The sequence below is a fragment of the Rhea pennata genome, chromosome Z (assembly GCF_028389875.1).
Source record: "Rhea pennata isolate bPtePen1 chromosome Z, bPtePen1.pri, whole genome shotgun sequence".
NCBI lineage: Eukaryota > Metazoa > Chordata > Aves > Rheiformes > Rheidae > Rhea > Rhea pennata.
Window position 1 is genome coordinate 68,876,940 of NC_084702.1, and position 15,411 is coordinate 68,892,350.

Here is a 15,411-nt window from a genome sequence, read left to right on the forward strand (position 1 = left end):
TCAATATAGCCTAAGATGCTGCTGGCCTTCTTGGCCGCCAGGGCACACTGGTAACTCATGTTCATCTTGCTCTCCACCAAAATTCCCAGGTCCTTTTCAGCAGAGCTTTTCCAAAGCTAGACGATGCCTAGCACTTTGCATTTGTCCTTGCTGCATTTGCAGAGATGTGTCAAGACAAGAAACCAGTCTGCAGAACTCTCCTTATAGATAATACTTAAAAATAAAGAAACAAAATATTTTATTTCCTACTGTCAAGGAAAGTTTGTAAAATTAGGAAATAAATATAATCACCTTTTTACCTGCCAATATATTTGCTATGGAATCTGTTAGAGCTAGTAAAAGTAGTACCAAAGTAAGTAATTTATACTGATACAGGGAACAGTCTTACAGCTTTTGGAATTTTCTGATTGCTGATATAATTTTATAACTATAATATTTCATAGAAGTTTGTGCACGAAGCTTGATTTTCAGATTTTTAGCTATGATCCTATGTTCCTTTGAATGGTTTGGAGAATGTTCCTTTGTCAGTCTTCACACATTAAGAAAATCCAGTATAGCTAAGAAGCTTTTCATAAAATGGCTTGCTTCATTTGTGCACAGTATGAGAAGAAACTATGGTCAAACCTCATGCTCACTGGAAATTTTGATGTATGGACCACAGAGTAGATTGAGGAAACTTTCTTGCTACTATGGCAACAATATGTCACCATGTAGCCACATTTTAAAGTGAGGAAAAACATTGTTTTTAAAATGTTCTGGTTACTTCTAAAGAGTTTTGAATCTTCCTGTATCAGACTGTTCATAAGGGATGCACCTGGAGGGGGCTTCCTATGTGAAGAAAGGCAACACAGCCCTGAAATATGCTAGTATGTAGGCTGGATTATTTACAGAATGAAATGTTGAACCGAATTTAGGCAGAGAAATGCCTCTGTGAGGCAATAAAAGCATAGGAAATCCCCTAATTCAGCAGTATGCTTTGGTTTGCTGGGGTTTTTGAAAGGATGGAATATATGTCATTTTAATTCTGCTAAGAATACTCGCTGTGAATATAAATGTTCTTGCATATTTTTCTAAGGCTGACTATTCAAGGCATTTTCTATACAGCATACAGAAGAATAACTGAAGAAAATGAACTTAAGGAATAGAGGAAATTGAACAGTACAAGAGAGTAAGCTGTGGAAACAGGATCAAACACATTGCATACAATTCACTAAAAGCTGGCCTAATTTTTCAGTTTTTGTTTTTAAGTATGTATTTTAATCTCCAAAGTGCAGTTATTTCTTGTCTTAGCTCCAGTACATCAGAGACAGCATTTAGAAAATTAGCCATCTTTTATAAGGCTGTCTGATGAAGAGTTTGCTACAACATTTTGCAAGTTGCTCCAGTGGTTAATCACCCTCCCTGTTAAAATATGCACCTTACTTTCAAGCCTAAGGCTTCAGCTATTGAATCTCACTATGTCTTTGTCTACTAGAATGAAGATGCTTTACATGGATTACTGTTTAACTTCTCTGATCAGGTAAAAGGACTGAGTCCTTGAATTTTCTGGTACAAGATACGATTTCCAATCATTCTTGTGGTTCTTCTCTGAACACTCTTCAGTTTACAGCTTCCTGCTGGAAGTATAGATACAAAAACTGAACACTGTATAGCTGTAACTCCACTTCCAAATCTGAATGCAAAGCTACTCAGCATTCCTCCTTTCATAAATACAAGGATCTCTTCAGTACCTCTTGGCCCCAACATCAGGCTGGGAATTCAACATTAGTTGAATATCCATTATGATATTAAACTACAAGCAAGTAGTACCTGTTACTCAAAATAAAAAAAAAAAGTTGTTATTGTCAGGGCCTGCATACTTCGGTTTATGAATTATGCCTTTACTTTGGCTATATATAAGTATGTACTGGTTTTCATGTGCACTGTTTGACACTTCACCATGCAATCCAGTTCACTTTTTATTATGTACCATTCCTCCAAAGTCTGTGCTTTTTTCCAAATTTTATCAGTGATGATTTTATGTTCTATTCCAGGCCATTGATAAAATATATAAACAATGTAAAACAAAGAAGTAACCCTTCAAGAACCTCACTTGAAATTGCAATTTATGATTTCCAGCAGCTGAAACTTCCTTTTACCTCCTTGGGATTTACAGAGAGTAGACAAGCTTTTCTGAAAATAAGACCATTTTATTTTCCATGGAGAACTTCAGTCTGCAAATTAAAAATAAAATTCAGATTTAACACTTAATAATTAAAGCTGGCTTTTATGAAAGAAGCAAGATATGGAACAAAAGCAAAAGTGTAAAGATTCCAAAACATGCAAAAGATAGAGCTCTGTCAAAGTAATATTCTTCCCATGAACAGAAATAAACTACAGTGTTGCAGTAATACGATGGAATGTTTCAAAAATATTGGATGAAATAAAATGAAGTTTTGACTGAGCTGTACCATGCTATAAGAAGAAATGATTCTGGTAACAAGGCAGAATGTATGCATCATAAAGTCTGTTGTCATAAGTAAAACGAGGATGTTGAGGTTTTAGCATGGTTTGCGGGGGCACAACAAGGTTACATCTGTTTCTAAGACAGTACTTAGCTACAATGTGCCTGTGTGGTTAGCACAAAATATGTAGAGTGAAGAGACACAACATTATTTGCCTGAAGTGATAAGCTTACTGGGTTCTGTTCTGAAATATGTATATCACATGTAGATGCTTTGATATGCTACCACTGGAGTACCAACTTTCCTTTCAGAATTTGATTGTCTGAAATCAACAAAGAAACAAAACTGTCATTGATATCAGGAAGTTCTAACAATTGGACAAAATGTTTATTGATTTATCATGACAAAAAATGGAATGTATTTTACAGGAAGGCCCATTACTCACGGTCTAGCTATAACTATGCCAGTTATAAGAAGAAGTTATATATGCCAGAAGAAGTTAGAAGAGAAATGCCAATTAAAAGAAAAAGTTATATATGCTAGAAGAAGTTATAAAAGAAACGCCAGCTTCTCTTTTTGGAATGCTACTATTACTTTTTTTTTTTGATACAGGTTATTTAGAAATCTCATTAGAAATATTATAGCTACCATTAGCAAATACTATGAAGGTGTCATACTTTGTCAAGCCTACTTGGCCACAAAGTAATAAAGATATATCAAAAAATGTAAAAGTATTCTGTGCAGAGCACTTCAGAAAGGGCAAAGGTCTCTGGTTCCCTATGAATGTACTGACTTCAATGGGACTATTCGTACTCTTAGAGAGCACCATACAATTGAGTGCTTTGATGAACCAAACCTGAGAAGGGAAGCTTTAGAAGTCCCATGTGATTGTTACCAGGGTACTGCCAAATGCAGAAAAAAACCTTCCCAAATGATAGAGTAGTGTGCAGGTATGAGTAGACATCTGTGAAGTATTTACTCATTAATTATGTTTCTAAGACAATGTAGAAAACTCAGTGTTTGATAACAACTTGGGCACTTGCTAGATTGCAAAATAGATGACATACTGAGTACAGATAATCACAAGTACCTATTTGCTGTGTCCAGTCTTCAGAACAGTTGATACTGTAGATCAGAAGATGGTGGATCACAAAAAAATAAGGAGTTATTAGATACCTCAATGGTGAATTCCAGAGTAATTGTTTAGAAATGGTGGTCTAAAATTTTTATTTAAAAACTGTGAAAAAATACAGTTCGCACTATCTCATAGCTAGCTATCATTAGCCACAAGAGAATGAAAAAGTTGAATAAAACTGCAGGGAGATACGAACTTTCTATTATCAAGAAAGTTTCTATGAAAAATATTGCAGGACAACAGTTAGGAGAGTCAGTAACAGTCAGACTGGACGGAGAAAAAGAGGCAACAACTTCTGCACAAGTAGATAAGGAGAGTGTTTCATGGAGACTCTGCACAATCTGCCAAAGAATGCAACAGCCGCTAGGTGTCATCGTGTGCCACAGAGATTTTTAGACAAATACCTATTCTACGTGAAACTCCCCAGTTTGTGTCTGTAATAGTTTCCTCTGATTCAAAAAAGACTTCTAGTAGATTACTCAAAAGAACCGTGTGAAGCCTCACTGTAAAGTCTAACAACCACCAATATTACGTGCAGAATTATTGGTGGAATCCCAAATAGGGTAGCCCCTACCTTACTGCTTCTCTGGGGCCTGCTCTGCGCAACACCACGCAAGGGAGGCTGCTGGAAAGCATCATCCAACGCTGCCCACGCGCTAGGGCTGTGCATGGTGCTGCACCGGAGAAAGAGAGTGCAGATTTTTAGTGGGTGGTAGCAGAATTGTGCTGTAAGTGGAAGGTTAGAAATCGAAAGGTTAGATAACAAAGATTCATCGACTCTGCTATTAACAAGTATTACATTCTCAGGTACATCATGTCCTTTTGTAGTTACTCTTGATTTTAGAGAAAACAATGCTTTCATTTTCTTACTTCATTAAGTATTAATTGTAACATGTTAAAAATATTAAATCATTTCTATCATATGCTATGCATATTAACAAAAGTTGACTAGATATCTTGATTCACCTACAGGAACGGGACATGCAGTATTCTATAGAAATTATTAACAAACACACTATCAACTATATTTAAAGTTCAGAAACCAGTTTCATTTTATTTAGAAATATCAGATTATTTGATCTTAATAAACTATATTCTTTCTAATTTTTTTTTAATTTAAAGTAACAGAATATGTGTAATCACTGCAGGATTTGACTCTTCCAATCATAAAAGAAAAATCCTCTCCCACAGAAGGAAAGATTGTAGATCTAAGACCCATTTCTTACAAACTTAAAAAATTTTTTTAATATTCACCAACCACAATTTTTCATACTTTGATGTCTTTAAGTGTTGTGATTTCTCTATCAATTGACTGCGCTTGTTCAGCTCTTTGGAGAATGATTTTAAAATCCTATGAAAAGGAAAATGAAAAGACAATTAAAATATTATTTCATGCAGCAGCCTGACCCGTCTTCAAATTTTTAATAATAATCCCTGTCTCCTATGGGGTAAGCATCCTAACTTGTGGCTGGAAGAGTTTGGTCAAAACTGCAACTTCAGTGGAGATATATTACTATAAATTATACTTCTCCTAGGTTAAATAAAATGTCTTCCAAAGCAGCACTAAAACCTGCACTGTCATTGAGCTGAAGCACTATATACATTCAGTGCATTGATGAAAACATGTAGTGACAATGGCAGAAAGAAAATTCATGGCAAATTCTAAAAGAGTTACTGAAACTTCACTCATATCACCGAGATTATGTCTGCATGTTGTCCATGCAATGTCATTGCATTCAGTGGATTTATGAAACTGCACTATATCAAAATGCAATTCTGTAAGTAAGCAAAGATCTTAAGCATGTGCTTAACTTTACCAGTACAGAAAGACATTAAAGTTTTGTCATTTAAATCAGTAAATATCATGCAAAACATAAAAAGCCAAATTCTTTAATAGAGAATCTCTTTAAAATATGCTTCATTTCAGACTGAACTAAAGCAAAACTTCAAGGAAATGAAAATAAAAGAAAAAAAGTAACTGCAACGTTTGCAATAATACATGCTGACATTCATTATATTTCTTTGCAGTTCTGCATTTTTTTATAATACTACTTGATTTGCTAATTTTCAATGGTTTTGTATTAACACAGTCTTCTTTATTTCAAACTTCAGCCATACTGTCTATTATGAAGATAGGATGAACAAGAAATTTAATAAACAATGTGATGAATATTTACTACAAAAATAAATAATAATATAACCTTTTAACATTTTCTAGTATTAGTTGCCAGTAGTTACATTTTTCCCTTAGAAAAGCATTTTTTTTTGCAGATTCTAGGGCACAGAGACTTTATAAAATAAATGAATTTAAATTCAAATACATATTCCCATAGATACTCTATGCATATTTTGAAGATACAGCCCTTTTTCAAGAAGCATAAGCTACCTGTATTTAATGATGCCTCTTATACTTTGCAAAATATCAGGAGCATTTCAGTGAACAGTGAAGATCTAGGTTAAAAGATTAATTTTAGCAGTCCTTTGTTTTAGAAGGTAGTGTTAACATCTTTGACTTTAAAGAAGAGGCCTATTTCAGTACATTGAGTCTGAAAAAGAAGTTTCAATTCCGGTTTGACAAAAGTAAATGGTAGCAAATGGTGCATTCAGCAAATTCATTATCAGTACTTATCACTATCACATGAGGCAGATGATGATCTCAGTAAACTGTCGCATTTTTGGCATATAAATTTTATTATGAAACTTTTAAAGTACTATATAAAGTACAAGTATATATTCTTGTAAAATATAAGAATTTTAAGGAAACTACTGTTAATCATTATGGAGCAAACGATATATAGTGTCATTGTGTTCATGTGTGTGGGAAGTGGAAAATGTACGTTCTAACAATACCACAGAGGTGTATGTTAAGTATCAGTCTAAAAGTAAGGATGGTATAATCTAAAATCATGATCTGATGCAGCAGGGTGACAGAACAGCATTTAAGAATGTGGGAAGTATTTGAAAGAAATTTTCCTCTGGACAGATTTAATTTGTGTAACTACCAGTTTTGCAAAGGAAACCAAAATGACAGATAACTCCAAAATGCTGAAAATATAGCCCCCCTAAGGATTTACTATTTCTGTGTCTGATGAAACAAACTTAATGTTCCTGTTACATGAAGAAATATTGTTATCATTTTCAGTGTAAGAAAGACACTGTTTTCCATGTATTTTTGCATTTCTTACGCTTTCCTTGATGGAATACATGATGGAGAGCAGTCAAACATAGGCGTCTCTCAGACTACGTATTTAAATGCCCTTTCACAGAATCAAGCATTGAATTAAAATTTCCTTCCCTTGCATACTGGGACATTTAAAACACCACATGAAAAAGGCTTCTCAAGTTTCATAAGTATCGCAGCTACTGCCTACGAGCAGATAGTGATTCAGCAATGCTTTTTTCCCAAGGTGTTATATATACAGCATATATAAATATAGTATTGACTATGAACTATTTGCTCCACCTCATAATCCATACTGAACAGAATCTGTATGAACTCTCCCTGTGACAGAAAGCCTTTTTGCTCTGTTAAATGATACATGGAGTTCTGAAAGCATGTTGAGCTGTGTTATACTAAATGGCTGCTGTTAGTCCAAACAAATTATGTAATAATTGCTCAGCTTACTAGTAAATGCTTTGATACAGGCATATTCACTGTGCTTTATTAAGAGTCCTACCCCAGTAGTACTCTCACTTGGATGAGTATCTGAGTAATGTTACTGAAATGTTTAACAAAACTACCAACAATAACAGCAATAGTAGTATGATGATTAATTTAGAAGGGACAAGCTTGAAGCAAAGGCCTATATAATTAATATGCATTCAAAACGTAGAAATACAATGTGATCTTTTTGACATCCCTCTCTTTAAAACAAGAGTTTTTTAAAGAGGAACTAAGTAATGGCAACAAGACTATTCAGGATTTGAAAGCAGTATAACAGTATAACAGTTTTGATGTCAACAAATTGAATGCTAGTTATTAAACTATGCTTGTTATCCACAGTAATTGTAAGAATGCAGCCTACTCAAAGTAAATGATTAATGCAAGCATTAAGGGTTGTAGAATATGTTGCAGACTATTTATTTAGATTTATCACAATCAAAAAACAGAGTTACTAAAATATCTTGCTGTTACTATATTGCTGTATCTGTGACAGTCTCAGGATAGAAATAAGGCAGGATATGCAACAAGAAGTAATACCAAACCTTAAAAAAGGCCTTAATATTCATTGTTAGACCAAGTGATATATTGGAAGAAAGCAGATTTGCTTACTTCTTCCAACTGAATCAGCTGGTCTAATAAAAATATTGTCTCTCAGTTATTATTAAAAGTATTTAAAAGAAATTTATTTCAGAATGTAATGGAGTGCATACATAAAGACACACTCACATACAGGTATTGTCTGACTATTCTAAAGGAGAATTTCAGCTGATAAGTGAAAGAATATGTTAATAGTGGTAGACCACTTGTCAGTTCTTATCGGGACTGAAAAGACTTCTAACTAGGACAGAAAAGATCAGAAAACAAAATAATAGAATTCCCATGCTTATTCATCTTTTGGCATTTGTATTGAGGCTAACAAAATGGTTATTATCATGTAGGTGGTTGCCAGCCCACTGGTATATAAACTAAAACAGCAAACTCCCTTCAAAAGGTCAGCATATATCCCATCAGTGTATAATTATTTCCTTATCACAGATTATTTTGATTAGCATTGAAGAGGTCATCAAGAGGCCAAGGGAATTCAATGCCCCAAATTAAATTTTAAAAACCTAAGCAAAATATTTCATCCTTAGTTTTCCGCAAAACGTTTTATTTTCCACTGTTTATGACAGCAATAGTAGAAGCATTTTAACCTTAGAAACCACACCCTATGTTGCTAAATTTATCTTGTAAAAGATCTCAAAATAACAGCATGGTGGTTGAATTTCATTTTTTATAAAGATTTTTATAGTCACAGGAGGATTTCAGAAAAAATAACTGATGCTTAAAGTATTGTTTGCTTAATTTGGAAATGTTTTAGATAGTAAAAGTTTACCTGTTCACCAAATATAATTCTTTGAAGAACTGTGCATAAGAAAACTGTATTTTTGGACCACATATTTTTTTGACCAGAATCCTACATAAAGCAGTAACCATTGGGTCTCTGTGCTTGTTTGTTGCTGAATATAATAATTTGATCCAAAGTTGAGTAAGAACTTGTGGTCTGAGCTCTTCTCCATTTAATCAGAATTTTAAAGTAAGACAGTGAAGTGTTGATTTCATGTATAAAACATCAGTCTATATTTACCAATACGGTCAAGGAATATAAACTTTTCTTCTTTAAGTACAAAAATAACTATATCTGAGATACTGTCAGCATAAACCTCAAGAGGAAAGTCTAAGGATAATAAATAACAACTGAAGCTCTGCATCATCTAACTGCCAAGTCAAGAGACACAGGCATCAAATCAATCTGCCAGATAGTAGAAAATGTATTAATTGACTGTGAAGATACCTATATATCTTTGGTAGAAAAGGTGTGGAAATTTTGACAACAGTGCTGCCTTGAACATAACCTACCAGCCACAAATAACACAGGTGATTTATACATTTAAGCTTTGTTCTCTATAGCAGCTAATAAATCTTTAAATGTATCCTATAATCTATTCTTTCAGTTCCATAAAATATTTTCTACCAAGAGGAGTACTGAGGGATTAGAAATTTTGATTAAGAATATATTCTGTGCTCTTTATGTTCAGCTGTTGCTTAGTGTGACAAGGTTTTCAAAAGAAGTCCTCCTCCTTGAAAGTAGCAAAGTATATATATGCTTAGTCTACACTCCAGTTCAGTGTTACTGTCTAGTAGGTCTATACTCTAGTTCAGCTTGCATTGTATTTGGCTTTCATGAGGAGCTTGCAGTACATTGAATGTTATGAAGTCAGTAATGTGTTTATGTAAAGAATAGTCCCTGAAATAGATCATGTATATACCACAGAGCTAGCTTAAGAAATGCTGTGGTCTACAAAGAATTCAGTGAGGCTGGAAAACATGTTCAAATTAAGAAATGCAGAGTGTGATTAAAAACCTTGCCCAAACTTGCCTAATGTGCAAACTATTTTAATGCACATTTAAATTTAGGTGCAGGCAGCAGGGAAGCTCTTCAGTAGAGCACAGGAGAATGTCTGAACCTGTACTACTTGTGTGCATGCCTTTTTCTGCAGGCTGGTTGGCCTGGCATGGAGCATGTTCTATCATGTATCCCAAAGTGTCCTGAAGTAAGATCTTGTTACTAAACGTGAGAAGATAAGTCAGCCAGGCTCATTCCTATGGGCAGAGGGAAAGGCAATGCCGTATGTGACATGGCAGTAGAGGACTTGTAGATAGCTATCAGCCAACAAGAGAGAGATAAAAATATGGGCCAGAAAGCACTGCACTCTCTAGTGGAAGGAGTTTTTATAGAAAATAAATCACAACTGATCTGTAACCTGGTATGTTCTATATACACTCAACTACAACCTGCTATGCTCCAGATAGTGTCTACAATGTGAATTTACAGTATTTCAATTAATTACATTTATATTCCTAGGATAAAATAAATATGTGTACTTACAAACTTCTTGGTCCCTGAAAGCAATACTTACAGGAAGTTTGTATTCTTGATAGCTGTTGATCAAGTCTTGAATGAAAGGATGCTTCAAAAGGAATCCAACTGGAATGGGTGTCAGATCTTCACTGCCTATTTCTCTGTATATTTTCACAAAATGCTTTAAGAAAAAATAATACCCATTCAATTCATTAAAGTATTTTAAAAAATCTAGGGGAAAGTAAAGCTTACAGCAGATATTTCTGTAACATATAATGTAAGGTACAGAACCTTATTTGCATCAACCAACCTACCATATCATAGCTGCCCTCTATCTGCAGGCTATTAAATCTATGTTTATCTTCATCTTTACTTCCTCCATTATGAAACACTTTAAGTAGAGTTGCCACAGAAATTATTCCTTCACCTGAGTAATTCAAGATTTCTTTTTCATCTTCTTCTTCTATTAAAGGTTCCTCATTTATCAGTATGTCAGTATAAGAAAAAGCATGGGGAAATAAAGTATAGATATAATACTTAGGGATCAGTAGTTTGTCAGTAAGTCATCTACTTCAGTTAGACATTTATAAAGAAGCAGTAGATTATATTTCCAAAGTTTCATTCTTACAAAACAAAAATCATCAACACACACAAAAATATCTACTGTAATATAGAATGAAGAAACTGATCGTTAGATTCCTGAAATATCCATAATGTTGACACTAGTAGAGCTAACACTTTCTCAGTCCGTGTTCCACTGAGAAATTAATGTTTCAGAGGTATTTCCTTAGGCAACTACCAATCACAAGTCATTACAATATCAACAGAGAATAAGAGAGAGAGAAAAGATGCTTTAAGTTAGGTATGGTGTAAGTGCCTACTTGTAAGCTACGTATCTAAGCTGCTATTACAAAGTTCATTTAAGGTGTGCTGAATAGCTCTTTAGATTCCACTGACAATATACATTAGATACCCACTATCTGTAATGGAACTTTGAGATTCAGGTCACATGTAAACAACTACAGGTAGACATCTGTTTAGGTGTCTTACTTTGGCACTGAACACCACCTTGGGTGTCTTCAGGGATCTAAGCCCTCCTATTTGATGGAGCTTGACTCAATATGACATGATACCAATCATTAATTATTCTTTGCCCCCTTGTGGCTGTTGAACGTCCTGCATGAAATGGTGGCCCTGTTGAAACCAATGGTTAAAACTCTCATGGACTTCAGTGGAACATTGTATTATTCATTTTCTTCTTTCTACATTTATAACTATTGTTAAACAGCACACATATGGAACACGGCATAAAAGAAAGAAAAGACCGAAAAAATGTTTTATCGGTCCTGCAATTCTCTGAGCACTAACTTACAAAAGATAGCTATAAAGTCAAAGAGAATCCACACGTGCAACGTGTTCACTTAGTATGTAACTCTTAGATATTTCTAGATTTCCAATGGGCTCCTGAAGATGCATTAAGCACACAAACTCTCTATATAATACATGGATAAAGATACATCAGATAGAGCAGAGATTCACAGCCAATACATTGAGTGGTAAACTAAGTATTACAAAATACTCAAGATAGGTGGAATATAAACTGCAGCCCCTCCCCCCAAATATGTTGCTAATTCTAGATTGTAGGGAACTGTTTCCCTCTACTTGTGACTCACAGCCTTAAGAAGTCTTTGACAAGTAGATAGGAGCCAATGCCAGCGCAGTTATTTACAGTCTTACAAAAGTTGGGAGTTTGGGGACAACCAAACAGACCAAACCAAACCAAAGTCCAAGGAGGAGAAGAGGTTGTGTTGCTTTATATCCAGTGACCTGACAGAGCTATCCACTGAAATACGGGAGACTAAGTTCAAATCTACTCTATCTACCTGGGAGCACAGTCTCCTCCCTTCTGTGCTGTCTCTGTGAAATGTGAAAATGATCTTGCCTTATTCAGTCTCTCCCATGAACAATTTCACATTTCCACTAACCCCCTCATATATTCATTTGAGCTAATTCTGCCCTCATTTCAGATCTGTGTTCCTGTTCTAAAACTTTGCTGTGTCAAATAAAAGCAGATACAGCAGAGTACAACAATGCATTTTGTCACTGAAGTGATAAAATGTAATTATGAGTATATGTGGGGATTAAACCGTGGTAAAATAATTCCCTTTTTATATTGTTTCTGGAGAGCATAACAGTATTTTAAATGTTGAGTCACTGTGGCTGTGACAATGTAGTGAAATATTTTATTATCTAGAGGAGTGAGCTCTAAAAATAATTAAATGAAGCTAAACATGAAGCTAATTATTCATTTATCAACCCTTCTGATTTACAGACAAAATAAAACACTGGAAAATTTAACAAAGCTGTGTATACTTTTAACTAACCTCAAGATACATAGTGAGAAAGCAAGTAAGAACAGCAATAATGTCAGTTTTTGTATCTTTAAATGGGAATACCAACAATCATACTACAGTCTAATTCCTGGGTATTGGATTTATTTATCTGGGATAGGGCCAAGGAATGTCCTGCTTTCATCTGTACAACTGTACAAGGCATAGATACCAAGAAGTATCTTAAACTCTTGTTATTACTTAGCAAGAAACTATTCAGACTCTTGGAGGCAAGCTTCTGAGTGCTATTAGCAAAGTCAGTGGGACTGTTTGCAGAGGCCCCATGAGGCCAGTGGGGCTGTCTGTGGGGACTGCAGCTAACCAACTGATAACTTGCAAGCAAGAGTAGCACTACTATGATATATACCGATCCCATTTCACTTTGATATTTTACCTCACATGAAGGAAAAGCTCTTTTCCTTTGAATATATGTTCCAGCAGCAACATTAAGTGCTCTGTAAACACCTTCAGAAGGATCAGGATGAGAGGCAAAATAAAGCAGCATCTGATTGTAGTCGAGCAGAGCAGGATCTTTTCTGGTATCAGCAAATAAAGTGTAGAAAAACTATAAAAGCACAAAAATGTAAATTAATTTCTGCAAGTGATATTTCATCAAATACAAATCAAAGGCTGTAGATAAGAGGGTGAAATAAAGTAGTGACGGCTGAAAAGTTATAGTAACTTTTAAAATATGTTGAGAATTTGTAAATCCAGTTGAATCAAAACAAAAAAAAAATGAGGGAAATGGACACTGTAATATTTTCTTTACTACAGTGAGGACTTTCACAGAATGAGTAGAAACTCATACAATCTTATATTATGTCAAGTAAATTCAATAGATTTTTCCTAAATAGAAGTTTATTTTCTTGAACTCAGATCTCACCTGCATCTTGCTCTTCCATGGAGACTACCCTAACTATTAGTTTAGATACAGGGATCATTTGCCTCCCTTTTTTTTTTTTTTTTATAAAACTTGTCATTATGGAGCAAAATTAATGGTGCTCATAGGAGAATAAGAATAATTAAGTCTTTGTACTATGGTTTAGAATACTGAATTCCTAGATTCTTGTGCCTGCTTCCACATTATTCATAACTCTGAGTTTCTTACATATGAAAATCATATTCTGAAGCACCACCTGACCGCAAAAGCCCCTGAAACTTTTCAGCGTTTATGGAACGAGACCCTTTTTAATGGGATCTCTCAATTTAGAATAGTGAGTGGACTCTTCAAAAAAATCGGTTTTTAAAGTTACCATTATGAGATGTTCCAGTCTATCGAAAGGCAAAGGTTCTGTGCAACTTTCTGTTACAGTTAGATCTTCATTTCCTTTAAACCATAAATCAATCTGACAAAAAAAAGAAAGCCATTAATTTTCACCCCTTAAAATAAATTGATCTTTATGTGCAATAATCATTGAACAGATAGATCACTACAAGATTAATTCCTAGATTTATTCAAATTTAGAATTTATTATTAATACATAAAGATATCAGAATAATTAAATAGCTGCTTGGATATTTTAACAGCCATTTTAGGAATTATTGAAAATGGAGTGGGATAGAAATGACTGTAAATTTATATTCTCGAAAAAAGAGAAAATGAACTAGCTATTTTGTAAACCTACACTACCAAGAAGCAGAATATGATGCAGTTTCTATCTGCTTTCTAGTTTCTTCCTATTAGGGGTAACCTTTGCTACCTTTTGTCCTAAATGTTATTTTGGAAGCACCTATCCAAACACTCTTTCAGTATAATGAAGGCCAGCAACATGGCACTTCTATCCATGCCTGCTCCAGCTACAAAGCTAAGTGTCCTGATGTAGCTACAGAGCTACATCTACACTAGAAAATTAAACATTCTCAAAACCATTCTCCAATACTAAGGCCAACAAACAGTGATTGTCCTACATCAGTCACCTCTTACCTTCTAAAACAGAGTGGCCACCACCAGATGGTGTATAGAAAAACTCACTTGCCTGAACATTGTGTGAAAGTCTAATCGGTCCACATTAAACCATGCCAGGAACTGAGCAAAGAGTGGCACAATATAGACAATTGAGTCCTACTGCCTGCGGATGTTGCCTTGCACTGGTTGGTACAAACCAGTATAGATGCCGCTAGAGGGGCCAGCTGGGGCACCTCATATTCCCAGCCGAGGGGTCTTCCTGTTACTCTCACTGAATGTTGTTTGTCACTGTTCCTTGTTAAGATAGTAAAATAAAGTAAATGAATCAAAGTTTCATGACATTTTGAATGCATGGAAGTTTAAGTATAAAATAGAGAATAAACCTTCTTTCCACTTTTATTGAAAGATATTAACATTTTAAAAATTCTCACTATACTTCCTATTGTATTCATATGATAATACAGGACATCTCCATATATCTTCACAGATGTTAATAAGAGATGTAATAGTCTTTCAGAATAGACAAGATAGACATTAAATTAAAATGTTATTATGACAAAGTTATATAAATTTCATTAACAATATCCTTTTCTCACATTTTGGTTGAATTGTTACATTCCTGATTGTGTAAAACATTGCATTATAGCTCCGTTTTTATAATGTGCACATTTAATATACAGCATTAAGCTGATTTTCCTTTAAAAAGCAAAACAATGAAATACAACAAAACAGGAAGTTCCAAATGAATTTAGAACGGAAAATAATTAGTTAAAGCTAATTTAAATTTTTTTCTGCTTTTGTTTTCTGTGCAAGGTAGCAAGGAAAATGGAGCAGAGTAATTGCAAGAAAGTAGACTTCACATTATCCCTGCAATCCTCTTCAGTATAAATATTTTGGAAGGCTTAGTAATTCTCTGCTATTGTTCTTGTCTTAATTTTATGGATTGCACTGACTCATTAACTCTCTAGTG

At 34.5% G+C, this 15,411-nt stretch overlaps 1 protein-coding gene across 1 annotated transcript in view; it reads right to left on the bottom strand.

The window, feature by feature from the left end:
• Nucleotides 1-4,846: 4,846 nt before the first annotated feature.
• The window catches only part of SPEF2 (sperm flagellar 2), a 76,036-nt gene continuing 65,471 nt past the window's right edge, over nt 4,847-15,411 (bottom strand). The window contains 6 exon segments of the mRNA XM_062600508.1: nt 4,847-4,930; nt 10,204-10,326; nt 10,460-10,621; nt 12,930-13,100; nt 13,789-13,881; nt 14,508-14,561. Of these exon segments, the coding sequence (XP_062456492.1) occupies nt 4,847-4,930; nt 10,204-10,326; nt 10,460-10,621; nt 12,930-13,100; nt 13,789-13,881; nt 14,508-14,561 (687 nt within the window).